This window comes from Leptopilina heterotoma, unplaced genomic scaffold, assembly GCF_015476425.1.
Source record: "Leptopilina heterotoma isolate Lh14 unplaced genomic scaffold, ASM1547642v1 Lhet_212, whole genome shotgun sequence".
NCBI classification, from domain to species: Eukaryota; Metazoa; Arthropoda; class Insecta; order Hymenoptera; family Figitidae; genus Leptopilina; species Leptopilina heterotoma.
This window is the reverse complement of record NW_025110930.1, coordinates 1,585,887-1,604,967: the sequence shown is the minus strand read 5'-3', so window position 1 is coordinate 1,604,967 and position 19,081 is coordinate 1,585,887. Positions and strand designations below refer to the sequence as shown.

Genomic DNA, 19,081 nt, shown 5'->3' with positions numbered 1-19,081 from the left:
AAAATAATAAAATGACATTTCTTCAAGTTAAAATCAAACCATTTTCCAATTTTTGCATCAGTATTCGGTGTTCTGTAAATGTGGTAAAATTCGGCGAAGCAAGTCATTTTTTAAATATATATAAGCTTAAAGTGTTAAATATATAATCAACTATTACGTGTATATTCCATATAAATGTAAAATTTTTGTGTAATCTATAACGTACTATCGTAGTAACAGCAATTCCTTTAGCTTCAGTTCAAAAATAAATGGAGAAAAAAACTAATAAGGAAAAATGAATTATAAAGAATTTGAATTGAAAGTTTCATAACATTTTTAACTATATCTTCAAGAAAAACTAAGAAATTAATGAATTAAATCAAAATCCTTTAAATTAATTAATTAAATCAAAGTTCTTTAAATTAATTAATTAAATATAAATATATTTAATGTTTTAATTTATTTTAATTTTTTTTAATTAAAAAATTTTTATTTTAATTTAAATTTAAAAAAAGTTTTAATTTAAAAAAATAATAAAAATATATTTAAAGATTTAAATAATATACTGTTTACTTCGTCTTTGTGACTTACTTGGAAGCGATCTATAAAATTGAGAAAATAGATTCCTTACTTTCTCGAAATTTAATTACTTATCATTTACTCTTACAATTAATCATTTTAATCAATTTTTTTTTATTTTTTGAACATTTTTTTTAAATGAAAAATCTTATACCCTATTTTTGAATCTATATTCACACTTTCATATTCTTCATAAGCCAAGGCCCTATTTTGGACTATGAGTGCTTCCACGTATCCCTCGAAGACAAAAATAAAAAAATGATAAACATCGAAAAATAAAACAAAATTTAATAACAATAGGTAATATCTAATAATAAGAAAAACATTTGACCGAAAAAAAAATGATTTTTGTTTTAAGAGGAAAATTTCTCTTCTAAAACATAAAAGTATTCAATTAACGAAATGAAAACAATATAATAAAAACGAATGTTTAAATAAAGATCATTTAACGAATAAAATTGTATATTTAACAAACGATAAAAATCCTTACGGTTTATTCGTTCGTTAAATATACAAAAATTATATAGAAATAAAATTATTGATACTCATATTTGTCTTCCAAAAAAAAAGTTGACTCTCTCGTCTATGATTCATTATTATGGTTTGTAAATTGTTACACAAAATACCATATTTTCGCAGAATTTCTAATTTCTAATTTTCTCATTCCAGACAATAAATTTTAATAATAATAATAGTAGTAGTAATAATCATCTCTCTTCTGATTACACAATTAAGTGGCTTAAGAGAGCCTTTTGTTTTATATTATAGCAAAATAACATTTATCATTATTTGACAAATGTATTTCTTTGAGGTCTCAAACAGAGAACCTTGATTAACTACGATATATTCCTTTTCTTTTTCCTCCGAAAAAAATACTCAAAAATTCACTCGCTCATTTGAAAAAGCCTTGAGGAAATTCGCACTTGAATTCATATGACCTCTCAACATTTAATGAGAGACTGCAATTCTTTTTCACATATCCAAAAGCGGAAATCTCACTTCAAGAGAATTTTTCATTTCTTGGCGTTAATGCCTTTTTTTAAATCCTAAAAAGGTCTTTTAAAAATTAATTACCAAACAAGTGTTTTGTTTAATTTTCTGAGAATTAAGAGACCTTTTTAAGATTATGGAATTCCAGAGGGTTGGTCTGGAAAATTTACCCTGAAGAGGAGCGAGTGATTTAATGAGTATCATGATATGTTTTCATTATTTGAATCGAGGCTGCGATACAATCGCGTAGCAGGCCTTTTATAATAGAACTATGATATGTCTTCATGGGTGGATTGGTTATTTTAAATAAGATTGCTATCTGCAATCCTTGGCCTTTTGACCCTAGATCGTTGATTTTTGTTATTCCTGTCAACGATCTTTCTGAATCGACGATTTTATCTCGCGACGATGTGTCCATGAGTCGACATCGAAAGAAGAGTCAAAAACTCAATTCAAGGTATAGCAATTTACAATGATTGTCAAAGTTAAAGCTTAACGCTTTCTTTTCATCAGAAACATCTGTTCCTTATCAAAAAAGATCCAGTGTTATCAACAGTAGTTATTAACTAAGACAATTCTATTTTTTCTAAAAAAAAAACAACAGCACTCATTAAAATCACTGTCTAAGAAAACAAAATCACTAGGATTTCACTATAAAAATGTCACTCCAAACTCACTCCAAAGTCATTAGTTCAAATTGGAGTGACAGTGAAAAAAAGGAAACAAAGTCAAGAAAAAATTTTATCAGGAAAAGCTCGTTAAAATTGACTCTTGGAAGCAACCTTCGCATTTGCGAGAACGAGGCACGACTCTTTTGAAGATGATAAAAATCTCTTTTTTTGGAGACAAATAATTTTTTACCGTCTGGTAAAAAGCTCCTGTCGTTTATTTCCAGTAAAAAACATTCGAGAGATATTTCCCGCTTATCAGAATATTAAGAAAAGTCCATTGATTTATTCTGAATCATTGAGGAAAGTCTCTCTTGTTTTCCGTGCGGAAGATTGTCACACAAACCTCTCTCACACACACTATTGCAGGAGAGATTATCGATTGTAGGTGAACTGTGTCACTTAAGAACAATAAATCTGTTCAATGTCCCACTGTGAGATAGAATCTCGTTGGGTATTAAGTTGCAATAAGTTTCTTTCTTTTTTTCATCTTTTTTCACTATCGTCTTAGGCATCGCATTGTTTAATAAATATAATTATATTACCCCAAATCTCTCTTCATTGTAAAATTACTTTTTTTTGTTTTCATGCAAAAATGCGGAAAGTTAACTACACGAGATATACGAATGTTGTAAGTGATTAAAAATTTGCATCCATTAGAGTTAATCCTTGAGCTTAGCAATCTTTTGTCTTCATTTAGGAGAATCCTTTGATTTTGAATTATGGAAAATTTTGAAAGCGGACCCGACAACACTGTAAATAAAATCACTTTTTTAATTTTTAAAATTGTAAATTTTCACTGAGGTAGATTTCTTGATTTGCCGATTATCAGAAATATGAGAAGAATAAAAATTCCAAATAAGCCGAATTGTTGATGTTGAGTCCGAAGTCGGGTTGACATTCAGTCGAGAAAGCCGGTGTTGACGAGCTTTTCCAGGAAGAATTTCACGTCACCTAATTCGGAGTCCTTGATCCCGAGGGACTTTAGCATGCCAAGGTCGCCGTTTTCCACCGCCATAAACACCGACCGCAAGTACTCCAAATCCGATCGCATCAGGTGTAAAGCTGCTCCGAAATCCTCAATCGTCTGAGATTCTAGACACAATTTTTGTTCTTACTAAAATGTGCTATCAAAAATCAGGTCTAAATAAACGATTAAGAAAAGGTTGATATTTTTCCCCACTCGCACTTGAAAACAGTGAGAGCGAAAAATAATTAAAAGTTTTTCTACAATCGTTTATTGCAACAATATACGTTCCACTTGTATCCGAGAAAAGAGAAAACTTGTTCTTGTAATATAAGAAAATACTTGAAAATACTTGAAAGTGCTTGAAAATGCTTAAAAATGCTTTGAAATACTTAAAAATACTGCGGAGGAAAATGAAACAATAGCATAATACAAAATTATTGTTTTAAAAACTTTTCAATACAGAGTGTTATTTTCATAAATCAACAATATTTTTATGTACCTTATTTACTGAGAAGCTCTCGCTGGAGAAAAGAAGATTTCACAATTTTAAATTCAAACTTTCTTTCTCTCGTTTCTCATAAATCCCAGTGGGAAAATAAAAATGAAGAGCAGAATATAAGGAAAATAAAATGAAGTCTAATGCAAACATTTACAATTATAAAATTTTAAACACAGTCCTGGGTATTAAGAAGACAAATATCAAGTTTGAATTTTATGCATCGATTTTCAGCAACTATGAAATCTTCTATTTTTACATATTCCACCGTGCAGGGAGATTTATTTCCGATCAAATTTCATTCTCTCTTTTCTTGGACATTTTATGTGATATACTTATTTGATAGATGTAGATACTTATATTGCAAAGATGAAAATTCACCATTATTTTATTATTTTTCTAAATGGGAATTTTTCATAAAAATCTTTGGCGAAACAAATCATAAAATTGTCTTATAATTCTAAATAAACAAAATAGATTGATAAAAATAAAAATTTAATGCTATAAATAAAAATAAAATGTACTTACCAAACAAAAGAAACAAAAGAAAAAAAAAAGAAAATAAGCACTTAAACACAAAATATTTAAAAATCCACTAAAATGGAAAATTTTGAAAAAATTGTTGCCATAGGTCAGAGAAGTCAGGGAATTCAGGGAAAAGTCAAAGAAAGTAGAATTGATCAGTGGAAAATCAGAGAAGAAGAAAATTAAATTTTTTTGCCAACTCTGATGAGTAAACGAAAGAGAGAATAAAATTTTCAATGTTTTAAAAATATTGATGAATTCGGTAAATTTGGAATTGGGACCTTGGTCAATATGGGTTTTTCCCATTCGCAATTAGAAAATTATAAAGGAAATCAATAGAAATGGAATAAAAATTGAAAGACTCACCAGAAAGTGCGATGGCCACCTTGTTAACACCACCTAGAGGTTGAAGTGAATCTCTTGCCTTGCTGCCAAATAATTTTTCAAGGTAATTAGGTCCGTGGCTTGATATAAGAGATTGTAAGAAGCTAGCTGTTTCCTCCACAGGTGGTCTTTTAGCTGAAAAGTAAAGTTTAATTAAACCGACCCTTATCACCAAATTTACACTCATATTGGTATCAGAATGAACAACCTCATTAAAACTTGTATTGAAAAAAAGTACCACTTCTAACATAACGCTTCTAATTTTCCCACTATCTCATTTTTTTTCATCCTACAAAAGAAGTTTCAGTTATATTCTTATATTTTATCAAAATCGAGCGATCAACATTAAATTCTCAATTTAATTAAGTGTCCGTAAAGTAATTAAACTAATAATTTGACCACCTTGCCACGAAAGATAACAATTTAATTTCATTATTTATAGTAAATTAATTATAACTTACAAATTAATAATTTATGAAATTATAGATACAATGAAATAATGTAATTAAATTATGTACTCTCTTAATTAATTTTAAAAGTTTAATACAGAACAAAAGAAACAAATTTCCCCCAAAAAAAACCCGAAGTAATAATTTCATTAAAAAAATTTACAAGTACATGGCACACAATATTTTATGATTATAAAGATTTCAGAGCTTTTAGCGAAACGGTCCAAGTGCAATTTATTTAACAATATGAGAACTCTCGTAAAATTTCAAAAAATATATTAATTCTCATTTATTTTTCGTTCTTTTTAGATTAAAAGCATTTATAAAAGCTGTTTTTCACCTTTCAAAATCATGTTTAAAGGTTAAAGCAATTAGTGTTTTTTTAAATTATAAATTCATTGAGTGAAAAAGTAGTGCTTTGAAAATTAATTATACATTGAAATGAAGTTTATTTATGATGTAAATAAAATATTACTTGACTGTTATTGAAATAATTGTTTATTTGCATCAAGTAATTTTTATTGAAGTCTATTAATTATTAAAGATTTGCTTTAAATAGTGAAATACAATGAAATTGAAATTATTTGTTCAAGTTTCAAATTCAATTTATTTGATTAAAATTAAAAGTTATTTGATTCGGGTAAATATTATTTGAATCATGTACCTAAATAATTTTATTTGAGGCGGACAAAATTTTGGTGAATTTTAGAACAAGGAACTGGATAATAATTTTGGGATAATATGGTTTTTGACGTGCTCTGAATTTGACCTGAAAATTACCTCGGAACGTCAGGTTTTTGAGATATTCTAAATTTAAAGTGTGAAAAATACGTTTTTTGGATATATTTTACACTGGAAAAGAATTTGATTTAAAAAACAGATTATACTTGTTTATCATCAAATAATAATATTTACTTTATTTAATATTTATTTACCCTTCGGTATTTTTTTCAAGGACCTTAATAGTTATTTACCTAAAACAAATAATTTTTATTCAAATCAAATAAATTGTATTTAAAGCAGTAATTTCAGTAATTGAAGAAAATTTCATTTAATTGATTACAAAAATTATTTGATTCAAAGTAAATATTTATTTTTTAAACAAGTAAAGTTTTTTCAGTGTAAGATGTAACATGAAGAGAAAAATTTTATTCTAAAGTTCGAAACGTTATCTAAAAGTACTATTTTTCTCTCTTTAAAAAACATTTTTGAATTTCAAAATACCTTTATTTAGCTCTGAGATATCGTCTTTTAAATTTTTTAAACTTGAAAATTTGTTAACAGAATTTGTAAACTGAGTATTTCCAGATAAAGTTTCACAAATAAAAAATAAAATAACAAAAAACTCGTAATATTTGAGCGGTATTTTAGATTTTTCTTGTCAACGATTACGTATTTTTTAAAGAGAAAGAATCTTATGAAATTTTGGAAAAAACTTTTCTCTAAATGTTACATGATCACAGAAAATTCTGGGGTATTATTTTAATACCAAAATGGATTAAAGTAATAATCTGCAGCTCTTAAATCCATCGAAGGATTATTTCTTTAAAGTGTTATAAAAATATTTGGTTTTAATTTAAATATATTTTTTCATGGAAAATATTAATCCAAAAATTGATTAATTTTTGTGTGTGTAAATTTAAGTTGCAACGCTTTTTAAGACCTTTTAGTTTATTGCGACTTCAAAAATGATCAAAAAACGAATTTTTTTACACTCTTAGCTAAGAATACAATATACTGTAAACAATATTAACTTCAAAAGTTTCAAATTGCAACGAATTGATACCACAAATGAGGATCAAATAAAAAATTGACTATTGAGCCAAATTTTTGGCATCAATTTAATCTACTTTAGTATCAATTTGATACTTTCAAGAAAACTATATGAAAAAGATTTTCTGTTGATTTAGTTTATTATCGAATTTTCTAAAAATTTGTAAGATATTACGTTTTTGAAATCATCGAATTGTTGTCCTGAGTAATAATAACACAGTTTCTCTGCGATATCAAATTGAGACAAAAAAAAACACTTTTGATTCGTTTTTTGTCTCAATTTGATATCCGCAGAAAAACTGTGAAATAATCGGTCACTTGAATCAAATAATTTTGTTTTTAATTTAATTAATCTAATTAGATTATTATTTAATTTAATTTAACCAATAATCTTATTTAGTATCATAACATTTACTATACATACACACAAGGTGTCAAGAAGGAGAAGTTTATAATAAAATTTGCCATTAACTATTCGTGGCACGCGAAATTAAGTTAACTTTGGTTGTTCTACAAAAATAATCTGATGAGTAATGTAACAAGTTTTCAAGAGTGCGTGATTTGAATTTGCAGGATTTTATACACACAAGCGCAACAGTTCAGAGATCACCCTAAAAATGTCTATACATATTTCAACACTGTGTCTGAAATAAAGGTATACGTATGACACACATGAAATTCTGTAAAATATATTTCGAATTATTCATGACATAAGATATTGAGGATTTGAAATAGAGCGGGATTATGTAAAGTGCGGTAGGATATATATATGACGATTTCACACTCACCGGCTGTACATAAACGTGAGTCTTCATCGTAACCGTCTTGACAATCGGGAGCACCATCGCATAAATATTGTATCGAAATACAAACTCCATCCCCTGGGCACCTGAATGGCTCGTACGGGTGGCATGGCTCACCTGAATTAATCACAAACAAATTATAATTAATTTCCCAAAAGAGATATTTTTAATTATTTTTAATTATTTATAAAAATTTAAATTAAATTTAATTAATTAAATTACTTTTTGATTAAATTGAAATCAAAATTATCAGTAAATTTCCGAATTAATTATAATTATATCTTTTGATAATATTATACACGTCGCTTCTTAATATTAATTAAATGGCACACTCAAAAAAAAAACTAGTAGATTTGACTACTTTTTAACTACCCTGAGTGATTCAATAGGTCCTCAACTGAATTTAAAAATTTATATTTACTACCGAAAGTAGTAAAAAGAACTAAGAATTTAGTTGATGTAATTAGATTTTGTAGTTGTTTTTGCAATTTAACTACTTTTTTTAGTTATATAAACTATTATTCTTCAACTATATTCAAAGTAGTAAAATCAACTACACAAAAATTGTTAGTAAAACTAAAAAAGTAATTAATTTGACAACTTTCAACTCAACTAGGTAATAGTAGTTAAAGATTTCGACCGAATTTTTTTCAGTGCATTTTTCATATTCGGAAATCATGACAGCTTTTGCATTCGAGGGGCGTTAAATTCAATTATATCCCGCACCGAAAGCAAACAAATTTGTTAATGGTTTAACCTTTAGACATTTACACGCAATAATTTCGCAGAAAAATTTTAGGCAGAGGATGATATTTCATTGTGGGCTCGCGTGACACGATCCATTACACAAATTGAAATCAACGATTGGGGTATAAATTTTTTATGAACATTATGCATTTTTATTTTCACCATTTATTAACCATCTAATCGAATTTATCTAGTTTATCAAATTAATTAATTTCAGAAAAATATTTATCATGTTCTGAAATTAATTTACGAAGAATAGAATTACAAATGAAGCCTTGCACTGGATAAATTATTATATAATGTACCTTGTAAAATTGCATGGTTATCTTAGTAAATTTTGTCGTAAATCAACTATTAGTTTCTCAATTCTATATAAATAAAACTATTTTGTGATTTTTGTCACAAAATACAAAATAAAGACAAAAAACTATTTGTTATTAGAAAACTATAAATAAACTAGTTTTTAACGTATAAAGAGAAAACTGTTAAATATCACGTTATTTCGCATTCAAATTTTAATATTCCAAAGAAATGGCTCTTTCGATATTTAAAAAAAAACCTATTTTTATATTTTTATATTTTCATATTCTCATATTTTCATATTTTTGAGAATTTTAGAATTCTGTTTTACATTCATTCGCGAAAATCGTATATATATGTAAAATTGAAAGGAAAAAAAGAGGCGCAGACTCTCATTGCTTTATGCCAGAAATATATTTCCAACGGGCGAATAAGTGGAACAAGAAAGGCTTTAGTCAGACAATAAGCTCGAGGTTTTTTTTCACTTAAAGGAAGCAATGGAATAAAATTTTCATTCAGGAGATCTCCAATAATGTTAAACAATGATATATATGTATATACGAAATGTTGCGGTAAGGAATATAAATTGTTGAGAATATAATATTAAATATAGAAACGAGAAGTTTTTATTTATACACTGCCGCATACAAATTCGCATATATAACAATTGACTTATTTGAGCTAAAAATTTTTTGCGTTCAAAGGCAAAATTATTTTAACCTTAATTAAAAGCAAACATTATGAATAATTTGAGTGTATAATTTTAAACTAAAAACACAAATGCACATTTTCACATTAGTACCCACTCAATCTAGAAATTAATTGCTGTGACGATCATAATCATAATAATAATAATTATTGAAATATCCACTTTATATATGTATGAGATCTAAAATAATATTATTATTTTATGGTTGTCAATGCTAAAATATTAATTAATTATCACATTGTATCACTGAAAGGGTATATTTATGTCCTGAACTGCATTAAATATTTAATGCTTCTGCATAATAGAAAATTTTTATTTTCCAAACTAAAATATTTATTTTGAAATGCACAACAGTTTAATATTAAAATTTACGAATAATTTGAATATTAATCGGTGATTTATTTAACATATGTGTGATTTTTAATCAATGTGTCATACTTATATTTTTTAGAAATATCTAAATAATAAATAAAGTGATTAATATTTCTTTGCCACTGTATGAAAATACATTATTCTTTTGTAAATACTAACAATAGGTAGAAAATGAAAAAAAATGTTAGAAAAAAAAGCGAAATAATGACACAATTGACCATTAATGATGGATTAATTATTATCCACTTTTTATTGATAAACAAAAAAGAAAAAAAAAACGATTATAATCCCCTGATAATAACAAAAGAATGAAAAAAACAATTTTCACTTGAAATACTTTCTCGCAATAATAAAAGATTCTTGCATGTAGGAGAGCTTGTACTCATTATTTCTTCTACATGCTATACAATGCCTCTTGATAATACCATAATATATCTTTTCCAGAGATCGTTTCAACATACACATTTATAGATATATATAGGTATATATCTTTGGGATTCTTTATAATTGTACCCGAGAGGGATATGAAATGATTCCTTCAAAAAGAATTAAAAAAAGCCATCAAAAAACAATGTTTTATTTTTTTCTTAATACCACTGAGACAAACAGATGACATGAAAAATTAATGGTGACAAATTAATCGTACCTACTTATAAAATTTATCAACTTTTAGAAATGCTTATTTTTTCTGATGGATTTTTTTATGCAATTTATTGATTTTTATAATATTGTGGGTGTAATAGTGTCTAATAATGTGTAATAACGTATAATAATATATAATAATGTATAATAATATATAATAATGTATAATAATGTATAATAATGTGAAATAATTTATAATAATTTTAAAAAAATGTATAATAATGTAAAATAATGTGTAATAATGTAAAATAATGTGTAATAATGTTTAAAAACTGTATTTTTGTTCTCACTGAAACATTGGTGTAGAATTTTTAATTAATTTATTTAATTAAGGAGAAGCCATTTAACCCTCACGGGCTCGAGCCGGGTCCCTCGGACCCGGAGGAAAGTTTTTTTGATCTACTTCAGGTTAAGAAAATATTATTGGAAAATCAACTTCACATTAGGCTTGGGGATGTAAAAACACACATTTTTCACCAGTATAAATAATTTTTTATTTATAAAATACTCTTGTAAATTACCTTTTAAGTCGAACATACGTAAGGGCTCAAGCCGGGTCCAAGGGACCCGGCTTATGAAAAAAAATTTTAAATTTTAAATTTTTATGCAATATTGGATTTATTTACGGTATTTTTATCAATAACTGCCATAATAAGTGATAACATATGCTTAATACATCGTTAAATTTAATAGAACAAAAAATACAAATTAGAAAAATCTTGCTTAATAAGTATGTAGTTCGATTTATTCAAAATGACTCATTGAATTTATTAAACAAGAAACATAATAATTAAATCAACTAATAAAACAGCTCTTTAAATATGAATTAGTTAAAAATAACTGTAATTGTTAGTAAAATGATTGTTGACTTTTTTCTTCGGCAATTAGTTATTTTTAACTAATAATTAATTACTTTTTACTAATTGCCGAAGAAAAAAGTTAACCAACATTTTACTAACAATTAGTTACTTTTTTACTAATAATACTTTATTAGTTACAATAATTATACTAATATTTAGTTATTTTCTACTAACTATCAATAGAAAATAACTATAAATATTAGAAAATAAATAGCTGCGAAAATCGTCAAACTTATCTATAATTAGATTCGTTACTAAAATTTTAATTATTTTAACAAAACTCACAAGTTAATTTTAACACTTGACAAAAATTGATTTCATTCAAAAAACCGATTACTATTGTTTATTATCAAATAAATATTTACTTGAATCAAATAATTTTTTATCTAAATCAATTAAATGACATTTTATTTGAACAAATAATTTCAGTATTTGAAGCAAATATGAATTGAACCATGTAATTGACCTTTTATTAACTACTTTATTAGTAAAATGTTATACTAGGAATTGAATCAGTGACTTTTTACTATCAGCAATTACATTTTTTTTAATTTGTGGAGTGCTAGTTGAAGTAATAGGAATTAATAAAATAAAAAAAGTAAATTATTCATGCACGCTATTACAGATAATCCAAACCAATTTTTCTGCTCAATGCTACTATTATAAAAATAATGATTTGACTTTTTTTTCCATTCTCCATATTTCCATATAATAGGTAAATGCTTTCGAGTAGATGTTTTATGTATCAGATATTCATCTATACAAGAAAGTGACATAAATGTAATCGAAAGATAAAATGTTTGTTAAACAGAAACTGTTGCATATCATTCTGTTGTATCAGGTAGATCGTAACTTGATGTCCTGCATTATATAAAATATGGTTAATAAAATGGATATTTGAACTCTGTGACACAATGACTTTCGAATATTCTTCATTTAACCAACTAAATTCAAATATCAAATTATCAATAATTATTCGTTTTCGAGGAACGAAAATAGTAATTATTAGGTAACTAAATTACGATGAGAATTATAATGGTAAAATTGTTGTTATCTAAATTTATTGGTTTTTAAGAGCAAAAGAGGATTCTTTGCATTAATTCGCTACGAATTTTGGTGAATTATGTTGCTGTGAAATTGTTATCTGCGGAATTATTGATTTTTAACGAACAAAAATAGTGATTTCAGCAATTAGGTGTAAATTGTTGATGAATTATAAATTTATAATAGTGAAATCGTTACGTGAAAATAATATTGTCAATAGGTGGATATTTGTGATGTCAATATTTAATATTATGTATATAAACATAAAGGACATAAATATTAAAATAAATGAATGTAAAACATTAACTATATTCCTTTAATTATAATTATAAATATTAAATATTTATGACGATAATAATATAATATTAATAAAAATACAATTCACTTCATTATCAATTTACACTTTTTGATAATATTAAAATAACCGATAGACGAATTCTATATAAATTTATTATTTACTCCTCTAGATTATTATTATTATGAAAATTTACTTTACCGGAATTTTATTCGAGATAAAAAATTTTTTTATTATGAATAATTCCTCATAACGTTTTAACAAAGAAAGTTTCTGGGTTAATAATTATTGCATTCTGTTGATATTGTTTTGTGAAAACCATATGTCAAGGTCCATTAATTTAATAATAGTCTTTAAAGTTTTGAACCTTCAAATATGAACCAAAATTGTTTCCCTTTCGATATTTTCCAAATATTATTACACATTTTAAAGAGAAATAAAAAATAAATTTAACATTTATTAAGTAAATAATTCACTTTTTAATGTTAAATTTAATATTTCGTATTGCAGTAAACTGTAATTTATTATAAAAAGCCTTGCAGTTTAAATCTACATAAAAAATTATTAAAATAATGCATAGGATCAATTTTTTCCATATGACGAAAATGTGTGTCTTAAAATCAAAACCAATTTGTGACAATTTAAAAAAGATAATTCTTTGAGGGATTATTTTAATCCCCTTTTTGGTGCTAAAATTTATTATACGTTACATTTTTTTGTGATAATAAAATTCAAACTTCACGGAAAAAATAAAATTTCAAAGAGTGAGAAGAAAATTCCGTTCAACTTTTATATTTTATTTTCAATATACGAATATTCATCTACAAAAAAAGTCATTTTTTTCTTTATTTGAAAATATTTTAAGTAAAAAATTACTTTTAATCTTTCATCTTTATATAATTAAAATGAAGTATTCTTCTAAGTAAAATGTAAACAAATTTATACTAGAAAAATGACTTTTCATGTTGTTTTTTGTTTTTCTGAACACAGCTTCAAACTATTTAAAAGCGAAATTTAATAACAAATATATTTTTGTTAATTTAAAGACAAGGGGAAAATTCTCTCAATTAGAAAAGAAAACTTTGGTGCACATACCGAAGAGGAAATAATTCTGCAAAAGAAGAGGAATCCTCTAAAATTGAAATCATTTTTTTTCGATGTTCAAAAAAAGTAAGAAAAAAATTTTGTTATTTAAACGTTCAAAACTTTAAGAAGATAATTCAATTGAAAAGTACACTCAACAAGTATTTTATTGAAATAAATGATTACTTGCTTATTATAAAATAAATATTTACTTGAATCAAATAATTTTTATTTCATTTTCATTGAAATTTAATTACTTGCATTTGAACCAATAATTTCGGTATTCGATGCAAATACAATTTAATTGATTTATTCGCTTAAATTGAATTATTGAAATTTTCCCAGAATACCAATTACATAGCGTGATTCACTTCTGGCTTTGCCGAAATCAGTGAAAATGACTACAAATCAGTGAAATTTGACAGATTCAGATAGTCAGAAGTGATTCATTGCGATTAATATTAAGTGAAACTTTGACTAATTCAAATTAAGAGGGGAAATAAAATTATTTGTTATAAATAAATATTGATAATAGAAACCTTTTTGATTCGACACTGAGAAAAAAATTTTTTTAATCTAAAAATAAGAATAGCCAACCAAAAAAAATATGATTGAATTAAGCACAATTTATAATTTAATCAAACTTATTATGAATCAAAATTATGTTTAATTTAAAACTAATTTTTGGTTAACTGTGAAACAAAAATAATTATCTTTGTTATACAGTCAGCCAAAAATTAATTTTGAATTAAACATAATTTTGATTATATTTTTGATTTATGTTTTTGATATTGAATCAAAATTAGTTTTGAATTAAACATAATTTTGATTCAATACAATGTTTGATTCAAATTAATTGTTTTCTCAGTGTAATTATTTAATTCAAATCAAGAACTAATCTTTCATTTTAACAAAATAAATTTTTTTCTGTGGATTCTGTATAGCTTTTAAACTATTTTGAGGTAAGTTTCATTTACCTTGAATAATTTTGTTATCGAAATAAATATGTAGAAATTTTCCAGATTTTTGAGGATTTAAATAATAACTTTTTGAGATGCAATGGAATAAAAGTGAAACAGAAATTAATATTAAGGAAAAAGATTTTGGAAAAAATTTTTAAGTTAATGTCTATTTGCTACTTGACTATTATCGTGAACTGTCAAGAAATGATATAATGAGAAGTGTAATTTATTAAAAAGATTAAAAGTTTTATCAGTTTATAAAAATTGCAAATACTCGCTCTGAATTTTGCAACGAGAGAGAGAGAGAGAGAGTAAATTGGTTTGATACATTATTATACTATAGATACAACTCAGGTCACGCTTACTTCTCCAAAGTATATATCATGAGGGTTAGAAAATATCGTCGGTACTCGACTTTGATAAGAGGTACACAATATAAATGAGTGAGTAATCATGCGGCACGCAGCTGATCGACACGTTTTCTCCTACGTTGGAAAACTACGTCGAAAAATACGTTGGAAAAAGTACGCGCAACTTACCGGTTCTTTTAGTCTTGTAGTGGCCGTAAAAGCGACTCAAGTCGATGGCCAAAACAGTTCTCGGAAGCTCAACGTAAACGGTAAGGGCGAGGCCGATCGCCAGGGTGGTGTACAAGGCACGAACCATTCTCTCGATGGTCCGATTTAGGAAGGATCGATCTTCTTAATTTTGTCCCTCCCTCCCCGCCCTCGCGCTGGCCAACACGGACTTACGCACTCCGTCTTTGTAATTGTCGTTTTTGCCTGCGGTCCAAACTTGGGGACACTTCGGACGCGAACAGCACCCGATGACGACTCCCTCGATGGCAAGGAGAGAGTCGATGTGAACGACGTTGCGGCGCAGGGGTGACGCCGACGGCCGAACCGAATTGCTCTCCTTTGCGCCACTTTTGCGCCCGCCAGCCGCCTTGCAAAGCGCGTGACAGAGAAAATAACGGCTGGAAAATCGCGGTGTGCTCCTCGCACAGGTAACGAAACGCAAGTGCTGAGAGTGGGAGTATAACGAGAAAACTCATCCACAAACTGTTAGAGAAATCCACTTCCAACAGGACGTCAGGATCAAGCCAATGGCTATATTCAAATACAAATGCTGAATCCTATTTCGAAATCCTTACAAAATCATAAACATTATTCATTAAGCATCTTCTCTTCTTGGAATGGTTTTCAGATTTTTTGGTCCATTAACTATAATAATCTGCGATAATTCTCTCTTTCATTCATTCTGTCCCATTCGTTCCTCAGTTTCAAGTTAGTTTCTGCTTTCTGCTGCTTTTGTTTTTTAAAAAATATTGTTGCTCTCCGAATTTGAATCAATTAAAAATAACTGATTTAGAAGCAAAAATCAATCACTAATTCAAATAGTAATCTTTCTCCTGATAATTAGTTAAAAATAACTCATTCAGGGTGGCCACTTTTTTATAAAAAAAATTCCCGGTTAGAAATAGAAAGAATTTATAAAATTCGATTTAATATTTTATTTTTCTAAGGTTTTTTAGGTTGGACAACGAAATTCATAATTTTTTTTATAAATTCTAGAAATTGAATATGTTTCCAGTACTTTTGATTAAATTGCCTGACAATAGGTCTTAAAATAAATATTTCTATTTTTTTCACCATGTGATTGTCAGTTTAAAATAACTGATGTTTTAGTAAATTTTTTTTTTGACTGATTCAATTTGTCAAGTTTAACTAATTTTTCAGTTATTTTTTTTACTGAAAATCAGTTATTTTCAACTGATTCAGAAGAAAAAAGTCAGTCACTGATTGTCAGTTAAAAGACCATGATTTTTAACTGATTCAAACAAATCGAAAAGTATGCTGGTATTTTTTCACGATTTGTAATAAAATAATATTTGAAATTAAAAAATTAGAAAAAAATTATGATTAACAAATAAAAAAAATACCCATTTTGTTTATTATACGATTTTTTCTATATAACAAATTTCGTTTGATTGATCTAAATTAAGCAAATTTTTCTCCTTTTTATTTAGATAAAATAGAAAATTGTTAATTGTTAAAAAATATAATGATCAAGAAATAGAAAATATTTATATTCATTTTTATGCACAATTTTTATTTCTCAATAACAATAATATTGTTCACAAACTCATTCTTTTCTCTAGGGTAAACAAACATTACATATTCTTCTTAATATTTTTTTAAAAAATTCTCAATTTTCATATTTAAGCAAATATCATTTCTATTTCTTAACTACAATTTATTGTTTTAATAAAATTCAAAGTTTTTTAAAACTAAGAAAAAAAATGTTTTTAAATTCTGTTTGTCAATTATAAATTTTCATAATTAATTGAAAATAAAATTTTAAATTCCTGAATTTTTAGAAAATAAAGGAAAAATGTTTGTTTAAAAAAAAATGTTCAGTTACATTTATTTACGAATTTCTTTAAATGTAAAATTTTTCGAAAACATCAATAACTTTTTTTTTTAAATAAATATTTAATCATTATTATTTTTCCGTAGAAATTAAAATTCTTCAAAACATTCAAATTCAAACCTTTTTTTAATTAAACAACTTATATAAAAATATTTTTATAATATATATAATTAAAGATGCCCGAGTGATAAAATCATTGTTTTATATTATTAGAATGTTGTTACTGTAACAAAAAAATTATTTTTATCATTTTAATTCAATGAAGATATTAAATTCAATTCAATGGAAAACATTAATTTTCAAGAATTTTTAACTAAAATTCTTTTTTAAATCAATTATTTTTAATAATTTTTGACAAAGTTTATTATATCTTTATTAAAAATGTTTATTTGCATTCTTTTAATTCTAATATGCATAATGTGCTTTTTCATTTGAAGTAAAGATAAAAGTAAATAACATCAAGTGCAACTTTGAAAAAAAAATGAAAAAAACTTTGACAGGTATATAAATTTTTAAAGACATTGAGAGGTTTCGAAATAATTTTTCTCTTTTTATTCAGCTTTATGATAATTATGTTAAAAGAGAGCTTTTTCAAGTAAAAAAAATTTTTCTCTTTTCATAAAAAAGTGTTCTTTTAAATAGAAAAAAATGCTTTACAAAATAGATTTTCAGATGTTAATGATTTTTAGTAAAAATTCATTTTCTAAGAAATTTACAGATAGATTTTTGAAATATTTCAGTTTAATTAAAAAAAATAATAGTTTGAAAAATAGATAAACAATTTTTTTTACTCTCTACATTTGAATTAGTAAAAATGTTTACTAATTTGAATTAGTAACTGACTTTTAGTGAATATGAATTTTACTAATAAGTTAGTGAAAATTACTATTTATTAAACTTCTGTTCTATTACTTCTTGTTTTTGTATTAGTAAATTTTACTAATAAATAATAATTTCTACTAATTTATTAATAAAATTTACTATAATTCAAAAGCAAAAAGTCAGTCACTAATTTAAATTAGTAAACATTTTTAATAAAATTCAAATTTATAGAGATTTTCAATTCAAAATAATTTGGAATGTAAAAATCTCAACCATCATTTTATATAAGTTTAAGGGAAAGAATTGTGCGGATTTGAAATGGAAATGAAAATTTAGAGAAACCTTCTGCAAAATGTTGTGAAACGCAAATTCTCATTTATAGTTCATCAATAATTTTTTTATTGCAAAGAATAAATTTAAATTTAAAGGAATAAAAATAGGAAAATTACTCAGAAAATAAAAAAAAGAATAAATAAATTTTAGAGAAATTCACACAACACGTTTACGATCAATAATTGAAAGAAATGAAAATTTTTCAAGCGGAAATAAATAATAAATAATTCTTTTCGACAAAAATTTTTTCGAAAATGTACTAAATTAATTAAAAATTAAAAGGGTCTATTAAAAATTGTAGAACAATTTCTTAATTTCTTAATACGTAACATAATATTATTAATAAGACAACTTTGAATTTAAAAAATAAATAATAATTTTGTTCGTTTTGAACGTTTATAATTTGAAAGACATTAATTAAAATGTTTTGAAAAGAAGGTAAAAAAAAACCCTTTTGTCTGTAGATTAATATATTGATAATAATACGTAAAAGTTGAACGGAATTTTTTTCTCTTTGAGAAGAAGTTTAAAAGTTTAAAACTTTAGAGACGTTACTTATTAATTTTATTATTTTTAAATAAAAGATAAAAAAATCCTCTTTTCTGCAGACGAATATTCGTATATATTAAAAATAAAATATAAATGTAATTATTGAATAGAATTTTCTTCTCTTTGCCAACTTTGACATTTTAATTTTTTCCAGTGTAAAAATATAAAAAAAAATTTACTGCTCAGACAAATCAATTTTTACACAGAATATATATGTTTTGAATTAAACATTCAAAGTAAATCATGACAAGAGAATAGTTCGTGTGTGTTTGAATTAAAATTTTTATTTACGATTCTCTCAGTTTTAGTAGTCC

The 19,081-nt window shown here is 25.5% G+C and overlaps 1 protein-coding gene across 1 annotated transcript; it reads right to left on the bottom strand.

Moving 5' to 3' along the window:
- Positions 1-548: 548 nt before the first annotated feature.
- On the bottom strand, positions 549-15,616 carry LOC122501598 (prohormone-4). The gene is made up of 4 exons (XM_043611189.1): positions 15,170-15,616; positions 7,602-7,733; positions 4,574-4,726; positions 549-3,311 (listed from the first exon to the last, which is right to left on the bottom strand). The coding sequence occupies exons 1-4, from the start codon at positions 15,294-15,296 to the stop codon at positions 3,118-3,120; spliced, it is 606 nt and encodes a 201-aa protein (XP_043467124.1). The 5' UTR covers positions 15,297-15,616; the 3' UTR covers positions 549-3,117.
- Between the last annotated feature and the right edge of the window lie 3,465 nt (positions 15,617-19,081).